At 44.2% G+C, this 18,198-nt stretch overlaps 7 protein-coding genes across 9 annotated transcripts; 4 read left to right on the forward strand and 3 right to left on the reverse strand.

The window, feature by feature from the left end:
• The first annotated feature begins 300 nt into the window (after positions 1–300).
• On the forward strand, positions 301–2,538 carry BCIN_08g04930 (hypothetical protein). The gene is made up of 3 exons (XM_024694684.1): positions 301–391; positions 453–634; positions 694–2,538. Exons 2-3 carry the CDS (start codon positions 592–594, stop codon positions 2,376–2,378), a joined length of 1,728 nt encoding a protein of 575 aa, XP_024550476.1. The 5' UTR covers positions 301–391; positions 453–591; the 3' UTR covers positions 2,379–2,538.
• Positions 2,539–2,552: 14 nt separating this feature from the next.
• BCIN_08g04940 (hypothetical protein) lies at positions 2,553–3,796 on the forward strand. The gene is made up of 2 exons (XM_001552323.2): positions 2,553–3,411; positions 3,464–3,796. The coding sequence occupies exons 1-2, from the start codon at positions 2,687–2,689 to the stop codon at positions 3,615–3,617; spliced, it is 879 nt and encodes a 292-aa protein (XP_001552373.2). The 5' UTR covers positions 2,553–2,686; the 3' UTR covers positions 3,618–3,796.
• Positions 3,797–3,811: 15 nt separating this feature from the next.
• BCIN_08g04950 (hypothetical protein) lies at positions 3,812–6,624 on the reverse strand. The gene is made up of 2 exons (XM_024694685.1): positions 4,436–6,624; positions 3,812–4,386 (listed from the first exon to the last, which is right to left on the reverse strand). The coding sequence occupies exons 1-2, from the start codon at positions 6,267–6,269 to the stop codon at positions 3,962–3,964; spliced, it is 2,259 nt and encodes a 752-aa protein (XP_024550477.1). The 5' UTR covers positions 6,270–6,624; the 3' UTR covers positions 3,812–3,961.
• Positions 6,625–7,155: 531 nt separating this feature from the next.
• Positions 7,156–9,716, reverse strand: BCIN_08g04970 (hypothetical protein). Of its 3 annotated transcripts, XM_001552325.2 has the most exons (4): positions 8,948–9,716; positions 7,738–8,897; positions 7,601–7,674; positions 7,156–7,539 (listed from the first exon to the last, which is right to left on the reverse strand). In XM_001552325.2, exons 1-4 carry the CDS (start codon positions 9,307–9,309, stop codon positions 7,393–7,395), a joined length of 1,743 nt encoding a protein of 580 aa, XP_001552375.1. In that variant the 5' UTR covers positions 9,310–9,716; the 3' UTR covers positions 7,156–7,392. The 3 variants fall into 3 exon arrangements, with proteins under 3 accessions (XP_001552375.1, XP_024550478.1, XP_024550479.1); XM_024694688.1 differs by having other exon boundaries at positions 7,156–7,674; XM_024694687.1 differs by having other exon boundaries at positions 7,156–8,897.
• On the forward strand, positions 7,270–8,604 carry BCIN_08g04960 (hypothetical protein). Its single transcript, XM_024694686.1, has 3 exons — positions 7,270–7,326; positions 7,381–7,587; positions 7,656–8,604. The coding sequence occupies exon 3, from the start codon at positions 7,700–7,702 to the stop codon at positions 8,564–8,566; it is 867 nt and encodes a 288-aa protein (XP_024550480.1). The 5' UTR covers positions 7,270–7,326; positions 7,381–7,587; positions 7,656–7,699; the 3' UTR covers positions 8,567–8,604.
• A 2,704-nt stretch (positions 9,717–12,420) lies between the features above and the next one.
• BCIN_08g04980 (hypothetical protein) lies at positions 12,421–13,500 on the reverse strand. Its single transcript, XM_024694689.1, has one exon. It carries the CDS (start codon positions 13,337–13,339, stop codon positions 12,815–12,817), a length of 525 nt encoding a protein of 174 aa, XP_024550481.1. The 5' UTR covers positions 13,340–13,500; the 3' UTR covers positions 12,421–12,814.
• Positions 13,501–13,512: 12 nt separating this feature from the next.
• BCIN_08g04990 (hypothetical protein) lies at positions 13,513–17,452 on the forward strand. The gene is made up of 4 exons (XM_001552327.2): positions 13,513–14,074; positions 14,200–14,324; positions 14,413–14,588; positions 14,717–17,452. Exons 1-4 carry the CDS (start codon positions 13,945–13,947, stop codon positions 17,154–17,156), a joined length of 2,871 nt encoding a protein of 956 aa, XP_001552377.1. The 5' UTR covers positions 13,513–13,944; the 3' UTR covers positions 17,157–17,452.
• The last annotated feature ends 746 nt before the right edge of the window (positions 17,453–18,198 follow it).

An 18,198-nucleotide genomic window follows, 5' to 3' on the forward strand; every position in this document is an offset into this window, starting at 1 on the left:
CAATGGTAGATATGTCTTGGATAGATTGGCAATTGAAGCAGATATTTACGACGAGAGAATATACCAAGTGAAACAATTTAACCTTAGATCATGGCACCCTGAAACAGCCATCAGTGCGTTTTACGATACACACACACACACACACACACACACATATATATATATGCATGTATATATCCGAAAATGGCAGGTCGTGCAACGGACAGGGGGGCTTGTGCTTTTGTAACAAACGTTACACTTGCGACCCTGCGTATATATAAATTTCGACCCAAAATCTCACTCACCCACCTTTATATGTTCGAATACCCACAAATTCAGACTGCTATTCTGGTGCAATCCGGTTGGTTAGGCATCATTTTTTGTATGGATGAAAATTCTGGGGGAAAGATTTGTACGTGAAAATGCTCTCCACTGTTAATTCGTTGGAGCCTTCGATTAACAGCAAATCAAAGGATCCTACAAACAGCCCCTGCGATAAGCTTGCAGCACCGAAGCCAATCGAAAAAAGGGAAAATATATAGATATACGAAGGCCTTCCTCGCGACAATATTTTTTCTTCTTAACTATATCCGTCAGTCATAGGAGTTAAAGATGTCACAAGACAGTAAAGTCGATCTTGTAGTAGTCGGAGCAGGTAACTGAAACTTCAAAAAGAGATGAGAGATGTCAATATGCTGACTTTCAATGTGACAGGTTGGTTTGGTCTCGCCGGTGCAAAAACCTATCTCCAAGTCCATCCTAATGCAAATGTCGTTGTGTTGGCTGACAATGCAACGATTGGGGGTGTATGGGCCAATGATAGATTGTATCCTGGGTTGAAAACGAACAATATGCTAGGAGCACTAGAGTATAGCGGGCTTCCTATAACCACAGAGAAATATGGCGTTAAACCCGGAGAATATATTCCTGGGTCAGTAGTCCATCAATACCTCGAAGATTTTGCGAAAGAATACAACGTCTATGATAAGATTAGATTCGAGAGCAAAGCAATCTCAGCTGAGCATCAAGATGAAAGTGGCTGGATTGTCACGGTTGGTTCAAGCAGTTTTCCGGCAACTTTCGAGGAATACAAAATATCCACATCGAAACTTATCGTTGCGACAGGACTGACTTCAATGCCATTCGTTCCTCCACTTCCTGGGATTGAGAGCTTCACACCACCTGTATTTCATACGAAAGAATTTCCGAATCACTTGGATACTTTGGAGACAGCGAAAAGCGTATGTGTTTTTGGAGGCGCAAAATCCGCTTTTGATATGGCCTATGCATATGCGTCGAAGGGAATCCATGTAGACTGGATTATCAGAGAGTCAGGGCATGGTCCAGGATGGATGTCTGAGTCGTACGCCACGCCTCTCAAGATCTGGATCGAAAAGATGGTTAATACGAGAATTTTGAGTTGGTTTAGTCCTTGTATATATGGTGACTATGATGGATATGGAACGGTCCGTTCCTGGTTGCACGGTACAGTGGCTGGTCGCTGGTTTGTCGATAAGTATTGGGCAAATTCAGGAAACGAGATTAAAACGGTAAATGGGTACGATAAACACCCAGAGACTGCGAAGCTTAAACCTTGGACGGATTCTTTCTACGTTGGAGCGATGCTTTCGATTTTGAATCATAATACGGATATCTTCGAACTTGTCCGCAAAGGTGCAATCTCTGTGCATATTGGAGATATTGTAAACCTAAGTGCGAACACAGTGAGCCTTTCAAACGGCGAAAAGATACAAACTGATGCTTTCGTCTGCGCTACCGGATGGAAACATACACCGCCACTAGAATTTCTCCCTAGAGGAATAGATTTAGGACTTCCGCACACCCCAGGATCCGAGGAACCAACTGATTTGATAAAAAGAGCTGATGCGGAAATTCTCTCCAAATTTCCCAAATTGAAAGACGAGCCACTTGCGAGTAAGAAAGTAAAGCCAATGGAAGGAGCCCCTGAGGGAAAGCTCGAGCCTTATAGACTCTTTCGTTTCATGGTCCCTCCTAAATTCGTCGAGTCTAGGGACATCATTTTTATGGGCTGCATGACGTCGGTCTCTACAGCATTCATGGCTCAATTTCAAGCACTTTGGGCTACTGCGTTTTTCAACAACAAAGTCTCCATTCCTTCCGACGTGGAATATCAAACCGTTCTGCACAGTAGGTTTGGAAAGTGGAGATATCCTTCAGGCTATGGTGCTAGACATCCTGACTCTGTTTTTGATGGGTTGCCATACTATGATATGTTGCTCAAGGACATGGGATTGAGAAGTCATAGAAAGTCAAGCTGGTTTTGGGAAATATTTGAACCGTATAGCGCGAAGGATTATGTTGGGGTGGTAGATGAATTGAAGCAGAAAATAATGGTTGAGAAAGTAAATAAACATTAGAGCTAGTCGAGAATCTACTAAACGAGCCTACCAATGAATGGGGGTTGGCTTACAAACGAAGCGGGGTATTGAGCCACAATAACATCAGGCTGCCATCTTCGTTAGACTCCCTCCAAACAGAAGCTGAAAATGCTTGCGTCAGCAAATCATATATCCATCAATTCAATCTCTCTTGTTTCTCAAGCTTAATCTTACATCATTCCATCTATATCTATTCGCAAAGTCATATTTCTAACATCGACTTTCAATTCCACCACGTAGCACTCCTCACTTATCAAGAAACCACCTCAACACCCACCACAATCAGAATGGTTTTCATCCCTGGCGATAACAAAGTCCAAATCCCTGAATTAGCCGATACAGAGGGCCCGCCCGCCTACACCCCCTTCGATACCCCCCACGATACCCCCGCCCCATCCACAATTTCAGGCTCCAGCTACCCATCAGATTTCTCCTCCCTCCCTCCCACTCCCTCCTCCTCTACTCCCTCAGTATCTACACCTAGCATCCCCGTTTCCAACGCCGTATCCTCATCCCGCTCCGTATCCTTATCTGGCCCCCTTAAAATCCTCGAGTCAGTATCTGGTTCCTCATCCGTCACATTATATCACCACGTGACGGTTTGCGGCCCCGTAAAAGCGAGCGCCAAGATTGTTCTCTACGATCATGTCACTGTATCTGACGATGTGAGATCGAGCTCGTCTATCTCGTTAGATGGAGGAGAAGGAAAAGGGGGAGTTGTGATCATGGGGATGGTGAAGAGTAGTTCAAGTATAGAGATGAGAGGAAATGTATATGTGCAGGGAGATGTGAAAAGTAGCGCCAAGGTGTTATTAGAGGGAAGAGGAGGATTGGTGAGGATTGGAGGAAAGGTGGATGCGAGTGGACAGGTCACTATCAGGGGAGCAGTAGAGGTGGGAAATGTGGAGAGTAGTGGCAAGATTATTGTTGAGTCGTTAGAGAAGCAGAGGATTGTGTTGGGAGATTTACAATCGAGAGGTGGGATGGAGATTGAGGGGGATGTGGAAATTCGGTGAGCCATTTACCTGAGTATATCGTAACGTATAGACTGACTTTGATTCCAGCAACGAGCTGAAGGCTAGCGGTAATGTGAAGATCAACGGAAAGCTGCATGTTCATGGAAATTTTACGGTCCATGGTAATGTCAAAATTCAGGCTGGTTCGGAACTCATCGTAAATGGAAGGAGAACTATACATGGGAGAATGGAAAATGCTTAGAGTCCGAGTACTTTTTCTCTGACCTAATGCCACGCTTTTGTCAGCACGTCTTTTGACTGCAAAGAAATGCACCTCCTAAGTTTAGCTTCCAGTAATAGAAATGTATCCCTCTAGCTATTAGGACTAAAAAGAAACCTAAATCATTAATCAATCACTTTGCTAGTCTAGAAATCAAACCATAGTCATAAAAACCATCATTTTCCCGAAAATTTATTGTACATTGAAAGTCTCAAATATGGTATCTAATTTAGGCGCCTTGTTAATTCCCAACCCATAGATTTCGTGTTTACTACCATAACTCCTAGCACATCGCTTATTAGCGAAAACAGCGGTAAATTCTATCCCTAGGCCTGAGTCCCGTTGGTCCCATTCTTATGGGTTAAATCAGAAATCCAGCCTTTGAAGTCATCCAATTCTCCCTTGAACCATGCCCACCAATTCTTCTCATCCGTTTTACTACTCTCGTCTCCTACTACTGGCCTATCCACATTTGGATCTTCCAAGTCTTCTGGTGTATCTACGCCCACCATTTGTGGAGGGACTATGTTGGGATCTGCTGCAGAGCTAGCTTCGATTGGTGATATGGATAGAGTTCCATTTGTTTGAGGGTCCAGCTTTGAAGGAGTTGGCTCAGGATCAGCAGGTTCGGGAGGAGACGTATCAGGCGAGTGAAGCCCAACAGGCTTGAGTGGAAGACGCAATGTGCCGTTATTAGGGTTAGGTGTAAGTCCCAGAGAGTCACAAATTATATTATACACTTCGATATTTTCTAGGTCATATTAGTTAAGCTTATCTGGGAAAGGCCGCTGTAAACTTACGAAAAGGCTCAACGCGGCTATTCGGCTCATGCGGGAAAGCAGGGCCTCTAGCGATAAAAATAGCTCTCATGAGCGGATGTTCATGATCATAGCCATGCAGTCCTCGAGGGTGATACGCAATTCCTTTTGCTTTTCCTTCAACTACATCAAATTCGTCCTTCATGACAATCGCCCAACCAGTCTTTGGAACAATCCATAAAGGTGCAATTCGCTCATTTTTGGAGAAATGATAACGTTCAGGCATATTAACATCTCGTAGATAAACCTCAAAATTGGGATTGATAGCGGCTTCTGCGGCCAGAGTGTCGTAAAGACCTTGAAGGTGTGACAGATCTTTTGGCCGAAGTCCATATAAAGGCCAGCCATCAGTGTGTTCGATTAGACTGGTATCAATGATGTCTTCTAGTTGAATAAGACGATTTGTGTCTGTAGTAGCCATTCCATGATCTGAAACAATGACAACGTTAACAATATTTGTTAAATTTCTTGCTTCAAGTCCATGAAACAATTGATCAAGCATAGTGTCAACCTCTGTTATAGTTACCCTAATTTCAGTACTATTTGGCCCGTAAAGATGACCATCTTGATCAACATTGGGCACGTATGCCGCAATTAGTTGAGGTCTCATATCAGCCAAAGCTGCTTGACTATCTTCTCGGCCAGGCTTGTCCAGAAGCTCAAGTACTCGGCTAACCTTGTTGGGAAGCAGTTCTTGTCCATTGTATTTATCCAAGTATGCAGGCTCCACATCCATTATATGTGCTTCACTCCCTGGCCACATGTGAATGGCAGTTCTAATTCCTTGATTTTCAGCAGTGGCCCAAAGTGGTTCGCCGCCCCACCACTTCTTGTGCATCGCTTCAGATTTGGTATAGTAGAACTCTTCTTTTAGTTTCTCGTCCCAAAAGGTATTTCCCACAACGCCATGTGATTCTGGGTAGAGACCAGTAACTAATGTATAATGGTTTGGGAAGGTGACAGAAGGGAAACTAGGGTTCATATAGACAGGTGAAATGCCCTCTTCGACGAAAGTATTCAATCTAGGTGTGATGCCCCGTTTCAAGAAATCGGCTCGAAATCCGTCTAAGCTTATCAAAATCGTCGTTGGCGCGAATAAAGCTGTGCCATTGCTCAGGAAAATTTGATTTTCCTTCGTGAAACGTGCTTTCTTCGACAGTTTCCATGCCACTAACAATAGAGCCGTAAATCCCAATGCTATCAGAAGATATATAGCACACCAAGCCCACCTCGAGTTTTTTCGTTGCATCGCCTGATCTCGCGCATTTAACAAACCACGTCTGTCAGCATCGTCGCTCTCGTCAGTTTCGCTGCTTGACCCTGTCGCACTGCCTTCTTTCATGCGCCCCCCTTCCATCTCGAACATCAATTCTCCATCTTCGCCATGACTTGCATCTCCCATCAATTTCTCCCTCTTCTTCTGCCGCCTATTCCTCCTTTCGCGTCGTTTTTCTTCCACTTCGGTTCCATCGTCTTGCTTTGAGAAGCCTTCATTGACAGTTCCAGGTAACAGAACGTGGCTCTTACTCCATAGACCTCTAAGTCCAGAGCTTATACCTTCCAATGCGCTTCCTCTTCTCCCGCGCTTCAAATTTCTTTCTAAAAGCTCGTCCCTTTCTTCTTCCTCTTCTAATACACCCCGATCGTATTTCCTAATATCTGCGGATGTACGCGCCCCCCGAAATATTTTATCATCATCACTGTCTTCGTCTTGATCGCTGTGCTCTGAATGTACAGACGGAGCATCCTCGTCGTAATTCGAAGGAGATAATAGGGAAGCGTTTCCAGCGGCAGACTTCCGAACGTTGGATGGCATCGTACTTAGAATTTGCTACTCATATAGGGTTATGATTGCATGTCTTTCATTTCATAATTCTTTGCGAACACACCGCAAAATGCTATAAAGGGCGAAGATGGTTCAATGGTTTTAGGGGTTTGAGAGCTTCGGATTGACAAGGAGAGCCTGGCGATAGCCATTGTTCAACTGGTGCCTGAGAGTTAAGGCATCTTGGTGACATTTTCTCTCACGGATTTCTGTCTTGCACTATCTTGAGTTATCTTGATTAATACATGAAAGCTTTCTTCTATCACAACCCACATGAGAATGAGTAATTGAGCTGATTCCAGTCAACGGTGGAGTGTGGGATGTGGGGGAGATTGTGTGAGTATCCTGGTGCTTGGAAACGATGAGGGAAGGGGCAGGTGGAAGAAGTAGTATATCCTCCAAGTCTGGTGGAACTGCAAAATGTCTATCATTGGAATCCTCAAATATTGAGATCTACAACATTTGCTCAAGTGGGGGGTTTTTGCACACAATATGTTCTGCTCAGGTTGCTCAACATTATCTTCATTCTCGTCGTTTCCTCTTCGTATTCCCATCCTTTTCATATTGTCCTATCATTCGTGAATTATTCCCATGTTTTTTCTAAAACCAAGTGGTAAAGTTTAAGCTCTCAGTTGACAAAAGCATGATGCCAAGTTGTGTCATTTCTGCGCGAATTCATGGACAAATTGAGGGGGTCTGTCATGATGAGGGATTTTATATCCAATTTGCATAGCAAAAATCGCGCAATCTTTGCTCACAGATCGCCGCTGTAGGTGACTGCGATTTATTTCACAGTGAGAGAAGGAGAGTATATCTTCCTTCTTAATCCATACTTTCCATCTGAATGCGCACATTGTTCAAATCTCCATCAGAAAGTTCTCCCTGGATAACAGTTTCCTACACTTTAAAACTTCAAACCCAACCTACACAGAACAGCTGACATGGAGCCAGTCTCCTGTATGGTATTTGGAATTGGTGTCTACGTCACTATGATTGTTTTGCAACTAATGCAGGAGAAAAATAATTAATTATTGGTTAATATATCAATGTACATTCACCATTCCTGTTGTCTCGACAAATCTCAATGCTGATATGCTTGCAGACCCAGGAGCTTTCACTGGGTTACTGCCGAATTTCCAAGAGCCCGATCCCCTCCCAGCTCGGTCTTCTTTTCGAACGGATTTGGCTTGATCTTTCCATCATCTGAACTATCTTCAACGCCTTCCATAATTTCTTCCGGGTCTCTACCCATCATATGATGCTAGGATTACCAGTGTTAGCCTTCGTGGCTGGAATGTTAGTGTGGGATGTATGTAACTTACCTCGACATTGATCACAGGTCCTTTGAACCATTTGTGTGCTGACACGAACCACCAGATCATTACTATACTCATTGCTGAATCTATCATTAGCCGCCGAAGATGGGTCTAAAAGAATCCCAAAATTCAAGAGTACTTACGTCCGAAATATACAACCACGGTCCAGTTCATCAAAGAGGCAGTGAGATCATTGCCTTTATATGCTGGAAAGCAGAGAATTGGCATCATAACAAGGATAAACGAAGAGGCGGCCATTCCAATTGGCTTGCTGAATTTGCCAAGATGCCATGGTCCACGTCGAAATCTATCGCCAACAAAGAATACGCGAATAAAAATAGGGATGGTGAAAGCAACATAGGCTGCAATGGCGCCAACGGAGAAGATTGCGCCAATAGCTACGCTTCCGCCAAAGATCAACAACAAGAGGAGGCAACCTATCACAGTATTGAACCATACGGCATTGACTGGAGTATAAGTAGACTTATTGATTCTCTTGATCCACCAAGAACATGGAAAGCAATCGTCGCGGGCATAGGCGAAAGTTACTCGAGAAGCGGCCACCATACATCCTTGACCCATAAAAAATCCGCACATAATAGTGAGGGCAAGAATAGCGAGCGCGATCTTCTGTGGCATCACTTGGACGAGATACGATGCCCATGGTTGTCCAAGTGGGGAATCAATGACCTCGGTGATATCGATGACAGTGTAAGCAACAACAAGTTGCAAAGCCCATCCCATAAGACCTCCAATTCCACTGGTCAGAACGATCGCGCGCGGAGCTGCGATACTGGCATTACTGCACTCTTCCGAAAGATGGAACGGGGCATCATATCCAGACATTGTCCAAATAATGGCGATAAACGACATAAGGACTGCGACTCCATCTGGCCAATCGGTACCATTCTGAATAGACCAGACCTCCTTCGAAGGAAAGAATTTTGGCGTTGTGGCAGTTCCGGTGACTGACGTTGGAATCATAATGATTACCACCAACAAAGCTATCATATTCAACGTCGATCCAAACGAATTGAACTTCGCAATCCATAATGTTGGCATGCTCGATATAACTCCATGGATGATCATGATTAAGACGGTCAATAAAAACGTTTGATAATTTGTTGGCTCGTACTCGGGGTGAGTAATTGATGCGGCAGCTAGAATCATGGCAGCGAGCGCATAGTCCACACTGGGTGCTCCTGTGATCTGGACCATCCAATTCGACCATCCAGTGATCCATGCTGCAAACGGACCCCATCCTGGAGGAGCGAGTACTGCTGCAGCATAGTATAATCCACCACTTGAAATGTTTAGCGCTTGAGCTTTTGAACAATATCAAAGAGCACTCACCTAGTTGGCATACTTGAACACAACTCTGCCATTCCCATGGCAACACACTGGATGAAGAACCAACTCACCAACCACCCCCAAACCATTCCCCCGGTACCTGCATAACCCATTCCATAATATAATGTACTCGCGAAACTGGGCAGTAATCCGAGTACAGCAAACGAAACACAAAAAGTTGTCCATAAGGAGAATTCTCTCTTGAACTCTTGTTTGTAACCCAGAGCTGTCAGTGCAGCTTCATCCGCACTCAAGCCTTCGAGATTCGGGTTATCCCCAGCCGGCAACACTGTCGTGACAGAAGGAGGACGTATCAAATCATTATGAGCCGATGCACTGCTCTTCGACTGTGTCAAAGTGGCCATCTTCAATATGAGGATGATTGTTGTAGGGTTAGAGAAGATATTGCGGACGTGGCATATCTATGTACTACACGGGTGTTTATCAACTGCCCGCAAGGCATGACAGAATTCCATTTGAGGCACATTTATTCATAGGGCGGAAGGGGTCGTACAGCAGCTATCAGATCCTATGCTTGATCAGGAAGGTTTAGCCTGAACCCCTGCTATCAAGAGATGGCTTCGGGAATCGGGTGAACTTCTCGGTGGTTTCATTTTCACTTTCTTTATCTTGATATAGATTCTAGTTGATCTCTTTTTATGTTTTTCCTCTACTTTGATAGTTAGCTCTTTCGTAATTTCCATATATGTATACACAAGCACATCTTTGAGTATTTCCCAGGACCTTCTTGAATTGATCTGGAATGACCATCAACACAAAACAACAAAACGCGTCTTATGAAGAAACATCATGTATTGTGACAATATCAGACCAATGGTAAAACTGCCCGCATCTACCAGATATGAAAGATACACCAGAAAGTGCTTATCTTTTATCTTGCACCAATTAATCTTCCTTGTCATCCTTATCGCGCACCATGAAGTATGCAGCATCGAGGTTTAGTTCCGGGGCGATGCTTGGAAGAGCTCTTATGCTATCTGGAAAGCGGAATTTCAACATGAACATCTCTTCCCGTGCATTTCTATGTACCCTTGCCTGGATAGGGTGACATGAAATCATTACAAGTTATTATATCACTTTCACTTCTAAATCATCTGTTGGAGAACCTCCATATCTGTCACAGAGTATATAAATAAACTTCAGTCCCGAGCCAGGCCCAGTTTCAATATCATGGCCAATGCGAACCCCACTTCCCACGAAAATGTGGGGAAAGATAACCACCCTCGCTTTACGTAACCCTCCCCTATCAAATATCGATATCGAGCTGTTACGTCGACCAACGTTTATCATCATTGAGCCCTCGTCCTTTCAGTTACACTGATGTCAAAATTAAACAAAATGTTTGCTTTGGACTCTACACACGAAGATGACGAAAGCATGATTTGTTGGTAGATATCGTTCGTAAGAGTCTGGCCAATATTAATCCCTGCTTTCCTTCTAATTGATAACGGTACCTACTTTGATGACTTGGTAATGTGATATGAGACTGCTAGTTAAGCAAGAATATAAAGAACGAAGGTGAGGATGGTGTTGCGTATCTATATCCTCTCTAATTGTATCTAATTATGGAACAAATATGTCTATCTTGTCCCCAACAAGAAAGCCATCCATTTGCTAAGAGGTCAAGACCAAGTTCACTCCCAATTCTCTAATATACAACTACATGTCTCTCTCAATTCCTAAGCCAACTACGAAGAGCCAAGCCACTTTCGTGCTCTCCTCCCACCTCTTCCGATCATCTTTTTTGACTTTCGCGAAGCAACAAACCCTCCTTCTTCTACCTTCCCCAAACCGCAAGCCACATCCCTCAACTCCAAGATGTCATTCCCCAACACTAGAACTAAATCAATATATTAACTGCGCTGAGCTCATTAATGCGCATCGTATCTTACAACTTGATTATATATCACACCCAAGTATGTATCTTTGCTCCACTTTCCTCGTATAATTAGTGAGTATGATGAATTCGGTTGCGAAGCTTGGTCTCCATACTCAAGAATATTTGGGGGTATCATGTCGAGTCTCCATCGTCGACTTTATATTGATCCTTGGTGACATGTTGAAATAAGTTATAACAAGTTTTTGGGCCAATTCGTAGTTCATATCTGGCACGGAAAGGTAAGTCGATTGATGGATCTCTTGTCTTCCTCGCTTGTCGCTTGAAATTGAGCAGACTAAATAGATACACATGCTAGACGTGTAGGGGATAGATACCAAATGAACTTCACCCTCCTTGAATCAAATCACCAATAAGAACCTGGTGTATTCAAATGGGAAGTTCTTCCAACGTGTTGCCATAATTGGCTGACTTCCGAGAGAAAGTATTTGTTGCATATCTCAATTCTTATCATGTTTAATTTGCCTTGCTCTCTCGTAATGAAATTGGAACTAAAAGCTGAAAACTAGATGTGCAACAAAAGTCTTTTTTGATGCTTTTATCACGTGTTGGATGAGAGGATGGGAAATATACAATGTATAATAAATGAGGAGAATAAAAGGATCCTGGTGCTCCCTTATTAAAATCACCTCTGCTATTCGTAACTGCAATCATCTCCGTAGACAATCCACCAGCTAACACAAAATGTACACCGGAAGGGAGATTAAGGCCCGTAGACCACCCTGACCAGCTCGAAATTAGCAACGCATTGCATGGGTATATAATAATAAGTATGACCGAAAACGAATTTGACAGTAGGTTTCAATGAGACTGTGAAAACGAGTCCGATGTTCGAGGAGCTTGATTGGGAGATTCGATAAATTCTTGGTTCTCAGATAAACCAAAAGCTCTCCGGCATATCGACTTGTCGCTACCAATACCCGTTACATGGAGAAAATCCATCTATGCATGGAGAAAGTGATATATCCAAGAACAAATCCTCAGTCTCCATAGAATATTCACTTCACTTCACTTCCGCTCCAACATCAAAACCACAAAAGCTCAAAAGCGCGACGCTTTTTAACACCAACGAGCCATTGTCGCATATGTTACACTTTCTATAATTCATATACCCGACAAGATCGCTGTCCGATCGAAGCCCTCGCAATGCTAAGCAGGAAGGCGGACAACACTCTCGTGAATGATGAATTCTACCACTGCACCATCGAAGCGTGTGATGCTTATGTTTTTGGGGGATGTTATGAGATGATATAATAAGGCGTAGCGAGAGAAGAGAATAAATAGGCGATCTACTTGTGTCCAGTATGGTGGAAAACATCCACGAGATATTTGTCGCTGGCGAGTCAACCCTGAAAACGACCTCCCGCTCCTGGACACGACGAGACCAACAGAAAAGAAACCTTTACTCCAATATTGCTATGAACGGTTGATACGATTAATCGCATCAAGCCTGTGTGTTTCGAACGATGCTCTTAGCAGATGATGTCAAAACCTTGCCCATCTCTGGGTATTCCGAGTATCAATTCAAACTAGGCGCAGGTTCAAAGCCATGGTATATTGTCATCTTCTCAAATCTCATGTATTTAGAAACCAATACTAAAAACCTGACAAATGATCCAATGGAAAGGCCCTCTGACAACTCAATGTGGAAACCAGTACACATTTTTTCCCGTGCTTTCTTGTGTCCTTTTTGCTAATCACACTTCGGATATGAGACTTCCATGATCCTCGTGAAACTGGTAAAAGCATGACTTAACCTCGAAGGAGATTGTCCATCTAGAATAGAAATTGGACGTGGTACAGTTGATAGATTGATGCACCTGAGCTCGTGGGAACCAAATTCTCCATTAAAACCACCACATGCGTCCAATTCACGGGTAACCTCAGGGTGTACGATATCCGTTCGGACGAATTAGTGTATTATTTTCATATCAAAAGCGATATGCGACTGTTCATCCATCAGATACCGGAACATGCCCTGCTGTAGCAACCTTCAATATTTCTTCCTCTAGTCCCTCAACCAGCAATACCTCAATACCCGCTTCTTCCAATCTTCTCCTTCCTTCGTTCTCGCCCACAAATTTCTCTGGCTCTTTCACACCGACCACTACCTTCCGAATTCCTTTCCCCCCTTCACCCAACTTTAGGATTCTGTCTAAACAACTCACATTCCCGCTCAATCTCTTTGCACATGGCTCCATTGTAGTATACAATATCGTATTTTCCGGCAGAATATCCGCAAGGCGATCCTCAGGTACATTGCGAGCTTGGGAGAGCTTTATAAAGCAACATTGCTCTGCGTGTGTATTGCCAGGACATTCCAATGTGTAGCCTGTGGCGATAACAGTATTTGTTGAAGCATTGAGAAGCACGGCACCGACACAGAAATTGGTAGGTTTGGGTGGAGATAGTCGGGCAAGGTCGAGGGCTTGACGGAGGTAGGTAAGGTGATCTGCGGGATCCTTTGCTGTTTCCATTATCTACTAATGTTTTCAAACGTCGTAGCTTTTTGGATTGAGATGGGTATCCATAACATGTATCGACGTCTGTTCGTGAATTCTGCCATTTTAGATCGACACCGCTTTTCTAAACATCTCACTTGTTAGCCTCGTTGCTTAGAAGAGAACGACGTTGAACCCTGAAACCCCAAGGTATCAAGCGCCTCGATGAGCTTGCGTTAAACCCTCTGTGATCGTTGGGCCATCAATGATTACGTCAAGAAAGCGAACAATAAAGCCAGAAGCCAATAGCATTCCTTTGGTACCTTATGTCTACATCCCCAATGATCCCTTGACGACTTTCTGCAGGCGTTCATTATTTTAGATTCCATTCAAATCAATTCAAAATGTCCATAAAACCATAAAGTTTTCACCCCCAAACACTCATTGTGTGCTCGTGCTCGAACATCTGTTTCCATCGCGACAAGCCTAATTTTTCTTGGATAAACCCCCCCCGGAAGAGAGTGGAATCTCAGCGATCGGGCAGACAAGAGGAAGTGACCACGCACGCAAATCCGCATCCCCTTATCTAATCTACCTACACAAGCTTTCAAAATCACTGGATTCATGGACTTGGAGGCAAAATGTCTGACGCAGAATTGCCGAGTATCAAAGTGACAGATGAGCATTTGAATGGCAGCAAGGAGCAACAACAAGTTGTTGGATCGCCAACGACCGAGGGAGGGAGGCCACGCTCTGCAACTTCATCGGAAGGTAGGGCGGCCATTCCACATGTTATGAGCTTCATGCTTGGTTATAGGCGCTTTTGATAGGGTTCTTCCAATCTTGGGGAGTTTACTACTTCTCAAATACAGTGTGCTGATAAGGTTTATTTCCAGACAACGGGCATTCCACAACACCAAAGAAGTCTGCGATAAAACTCATTCGAAATGGAGTGTCCAAAGAGAACGGGAGTGACACCGCATCTGCACGAACCTCTACTGCCATTGACCCTCTATCACATGTATGCCACCCCGGATATTCTCATTTGATCGCTCTATACGGAAAACCACATTAGCTTGAAGGGCACACGTTTGCTGACGGATATGCAGCACATTCTAAAGCGTACGAATACCGAGAACATAATACCCCAAAAACTTCGAAATGCTTCTGTCTCAGGAAGCGTCCTTCCAGACGTCCCAGAGCCAGGGAGTCCTGGCACAGGTTCTCCTGGTAAGCAATTGACCCCGGAGATTCGCAGCGATAGTAACCTGGCAAAAGACAAGAAGTAAGTCAATATTTGGCACGATCGGGTGTATAGTGCTCTACTTGCAGATCTGCTTACTATGCCCTCGTGGCTACTTATGCTGACGGAGTTTGCTCCGAGTCATCTATATGGAAGCTGATCAATTGCAGGAAAGGAGTCTCATTTTTGAATCGTTTCAATATATTAGGAGGAAAGAAGAATGGAGAGCCAGAGGTTGATGATGACGAATCGGAATTGGGCGATCAACGCACTGAGGGCATGAATGCCCATGTCTTTTCCTCATCGATAGGGGCAAACGGTTATATTCCGAGACACAAGGAGCCACCACGATATATCAAAGTTCGAGCTCATCACAAGAAGACCACGGAGTTTAATCGCATGTTTCTTGCCCAGGAATTGAGCGGCACGAAAAATCCGTCCAAGAACGAGAACGTACAAACCCCGACAACATCGGAACAGCCTAACAAGTTGTCGAAACCACCAAGGTCAAACGGTGCAGTCTGGGCAGCCGAGTTTAGTAAAGATGGGAAATATTTCGCCGCGGCAGGAAAGGATCGAGTGGTTCGAATTTGGGCAGTGATATCGACCGCAGAGGAGAGGCGAGCGCATGAATTTGATGAGGATGGCGAAAAATTGAGCGCACCTGTTTTCAAATCCAAGCCGGTACAGGAATTTGAAGGCCATACTCTGGATGTCCTAGATCTTAGTTGGAGCAAAAACAATTTTCTGCTATCTTCTTCGATGGACAAAACCGTTAGACTATGGCATATAAGCAGGCCGGAGTGCTTGTGCACTTTTAACCACAAGGACTTTGTTACTTCGATAGCCTTTCATCCCCGAGACGATCGCTTCTTCTTGGCTGGGTCACTGGATTCAATTCTTCGACTTTGGAGTATTCCCGACAAAAGTGTTGCCTTTTGGAATCAATTGCCAGGTCTTATAACGGCGGTAGCTTTCAGCCCAGATGGTAAGACCGCTATAGCTGGCGTTCTAAGTGGGATCTGTTTATTCTACGAGACTGAGGGCCTAAAGTACCACACTCAAATTCATGTCCGATCATCACGGGGGAAAAACGCAAAAGGAAGCAAAATCACTGGTATTCGCACGATTGTTTATCCTCCTAATGACCCGGAAGGCGAAACAAAAGTTTTGGTTACCTCGAATGATTCTCGAGTTCGTATGTACAACCTTCGAGATAAAGCTTTAGAGATGAAGTTCAGAAGCCATGAAAACGCCTACAGTCAAATCACTGCTCAATTCAGTGATGATGCAAAATATGTTATATGTGGCAGTGAAGATCACAAAGCCTACATCTGGTCTTTGGGAGTTACGGATAATGAAAGCAAGGACAAAAGACCATGCGAATTCTTTGAGGCTCATTCTGAGGTTGTCACGGCAGCTGTAATGGCACCGATGAAGTCTAGAATACTTCTCAGTGGTTCAGGAGATCCCCTATACGATTTATGCAACCCGCCACCCGTGACTTTACTTAGCAGAGAAGAATCGACTGTTCCCCCGACATCTCGTGCAACTAGTGAAGCAGGAAATCGCGATTCTGCTGCTCTTTCCGTTGAAGATGTTCAAGAACCTCAAATCAAAAAGCCTGAACAATCCTCTGCATACCTTGCTAGGTCCAATCACAATGATGGCAATATTATTGTGACTGCGGATTACCTTGGTCGCATAAAGGTCTTTCGACAAGACTGCGCTTATCAGAAAAGACGTAATGACCAATGGGAAACTTCATCACAGTTTTCCAAAAAGATGCTCGCTCGAAGCAGCAGCATTATGACACGTCAAAGTGGTGGTTCCCAGTCTCGCCGAACCTCAATCTCCCAGAGTTCCATTTCAGGACCAATGACGCAGTCTGACAATCATATTCTTGACTGGCGCAAGTCAATTTCCAACGACAGACCTAAAACCTCCAGTTCTCACACCAAACCACCTCCGTTTAGCAATCGCAGTGACTGCAGCATGTCACCTGGCAAATTCACTCGCGCTCCTTACTCGCCATCTTCCCCAGCAAACCTTGCAAGTGCAACTCGTCAACTTCAATACGGCATTGTTGTACCCACAACTACAACAACAATAAGTGGCGGTCATCGGCCACCTTCAATTGCTACAAGTAGCCCTCCTCAATCAATATTCAGAAATCAGTCGCACCAAGCTCTCCCAAGCCAACCGCCCACTCCATCTTTCACACTTAACCCTGCATCACCTCCTCCTAACGGAGATAACAATTCTATCTATAAAATGGACCCTACAGGAAGATCTTACCAATTTTGGAACCCAGCAAATTGGAAAAATACCTCAAGTGTGGACCAAAATGGGAACAAATTTGGTCCAGAGCTTCTTCGGCCAGGCACCTCATCTCGTGGAAACAGTATCAACTCCAAATTAAGCAGTGATGCAAATTCTGATCTAACAGATGGAGATGAAGATGTAGAAGGAGAAGCTAGCGATGGCAGTGATCAGATGGTTGCATGTAGAAAGTGTGGAGGGAAGGACTTCAGGGCTAAGAAGGTTGGGGCGGGTGTGAGCAGGGCTCAAAAGTTGGTGTGTACAAAGTGTGGGACAGTTTGCGGGTGACAGGAGCATCGACTTTAGGACCCTGGAAGTTTGTAAACAAGAAAAGACGGCAGCAAGCACGCAAGGAAGAAAAGAGGAAAAGAATATAGAACAATGGAAGTGAGAGGATACCCGCAAGCGTTGGATTTAGAAGCGGGTTGGGTTTATTGGGCTGTAAAGCGAGCAATTGGTTGTAAAGCATTTTGAGCATAGCATAGCGTTTGGTGTTGGATTTGGTATTTGGATACCTTTGGTATATTTTTAGTCGACATAGATCAAGTAGAAAGTGCAATCATGAATATATTTCATTCTGATCATCTAGATCTCTTTCTTTATACACTCATCTTTACTTTCCATTACAAATTCACTTGTTCGAAAACTTGGCTTAACTATGTGATCGGATAAAACTGCATGGCACGAACGGAAGGTCGTAAAAACAAGAGGCCGGACCGATAATTGGCCAGAGTTCATCCCTTGTCCGTCCACTACCAAGTATGTCACTCTCCCTCGTCTCCATACAAGAATTTCTCCAGTTACGATCATTCGGATCTTGGGTGTATCCACTCGTCCACTACTGGGCCCAGATCTACTCCAGTTTTTGAAGTCGGATTGGGAAACTCATCGGACGGACCTTTGGAATGTTTGGATTGTCCTTCCGTCCACCTGGTCGTTGAAGAATTGTTGATAGACGGGATGGATAGGATGATGGGAGGGCTGATGAAACTTGTTTTCACTTTGCTTCTCTTATTTCTTTCTGTTCTAGCTGCATGCACTAACGAACCGATGACTTATGCAGGTCCTGGAGGTCCTGGAGGTCCTGCTACGAAGATATTTTCCCTTTTTTGAGTCAATGTGTCTCTGTTTGGTCACCAACTAGATCGTTCTGTCCAGACAATTTGTTCCTTGCTATGTCGAACGGTGAGACACAGTTTACTCATCAGCTCCGTTCATCCGTTCAAAACGTGCTTATAGAGTCGAGCGTACAGTTGTTAACCTTACTGGACGGGTGTTTCAATCCTCCGCCCGTCCACTCTGTTTCTTCGTTTTCCCCATTTGATCTGCA

Source organism: Botrytis cinerea, chromosome 8 (genome assembly GCF_000143535.2).
Source record: "Botrytis cinerea B05.10 chromosome 8, complete sequence".
NCBI lineage: Eukaryota > Fungi > Ascomycota > Leotiomycetes > Helotiales > Sclerotiniaceae > Botrytis > Botrytis cinerea.

Coding starts and splice junctions, on each gene's coding strand:
- BCIN_08g04990 (XM_001552327.2), top strand. CDS start 13,945: ATGTCTGACGCAGAATTGCCGAGTATCAAAGTGACAGATGAGCATTTG. Junction 14,325..14,412: donor CCATTGACCCTCTATCACAT/GTATGCCACCCC, acceptor ACGGATATGCAG/CACATTCTAAAGCGTACGAA. Junction 14,589..14,716: donor AACCTGGCAAAAGACAAGAA/GTAAGTCAATAT, acceptor GATCAATTGCAG/GAAAGGAGTCTCATTTTTGA.
- BCIN_08g04940 (XM_001552323.2), top strand. CDS start 2,687: ATGGTTTTCATCCCTGGCGATAACAAAGTCCAAATCCCTGAATTAGCC. Junction 3,412..3,463: donor GAGGGGGATGTGGAAATTCG/GTGAGCCATTTA, acceptor CTTTGATTCCAG/CAACGAGCTGAAGGCTAGCG.
- BCIN_08g04960 (XM_024694686.1), top strand. CDS start 7,700: ATGGGTCTAAAAGAATCCCAAAATTCAAGAGTACTTACGTCCGAAATA.
- BCIN_08g04970 (XM_001552325.2), bottom strand. CDS start 9,309: ATGGCCACTTTGACACAGTCGAAGAGCAGTGCATCGGCTCATAATGAT. Junction 7,675..7,737: donor CGTGGTTGTATATTTCGGAC/GTAAGTACTCTT, acceptor TGATAGATTCAG/CAATGAGTATAGTAATGATC. Junction 7,540..7,600: donor GACCTGTGATCAATGTCGAG/GTAAGTTACATA, acceptor TGGTAATCCTAG/CATCATATGATGGGTAGAGA.
- BCIN_08g04980 (XM_024694689.1), bottom strand. CDS start 13,339: ATGGAAACAGCAAAGGATCCCGCAGATCACCTTACCTACCTCCGTCAA.
- BCIN_08g04930 (XM_024694684.1), top strand. CDS start 592: ATGTCACAAGACAGTAAAGTCGATCTTGTAGTAGTCGGAGCAG. Junction 635..693: donor TCTTGTAGTAGTCGGAGCAG/GTAACTGAAACT, acceptor TCAATGTGACAG/GTTGGTTTGGTCTCGCCGGT.
- BCIN_08g04950 (XM_024694685.1), bottom strand. CDS start 6,269: ATGCCATCCAACGTTCGGAAGTCTGCCGCTGGAAACGCTTCCCTATTA. Junction 4,387..4,435: donor TAGCCGCGTTGAGCCTTTTC/GTAAGTTTACAG, acceptor AATATGACCTAG/AAAATATCGAAGTGTATAAT.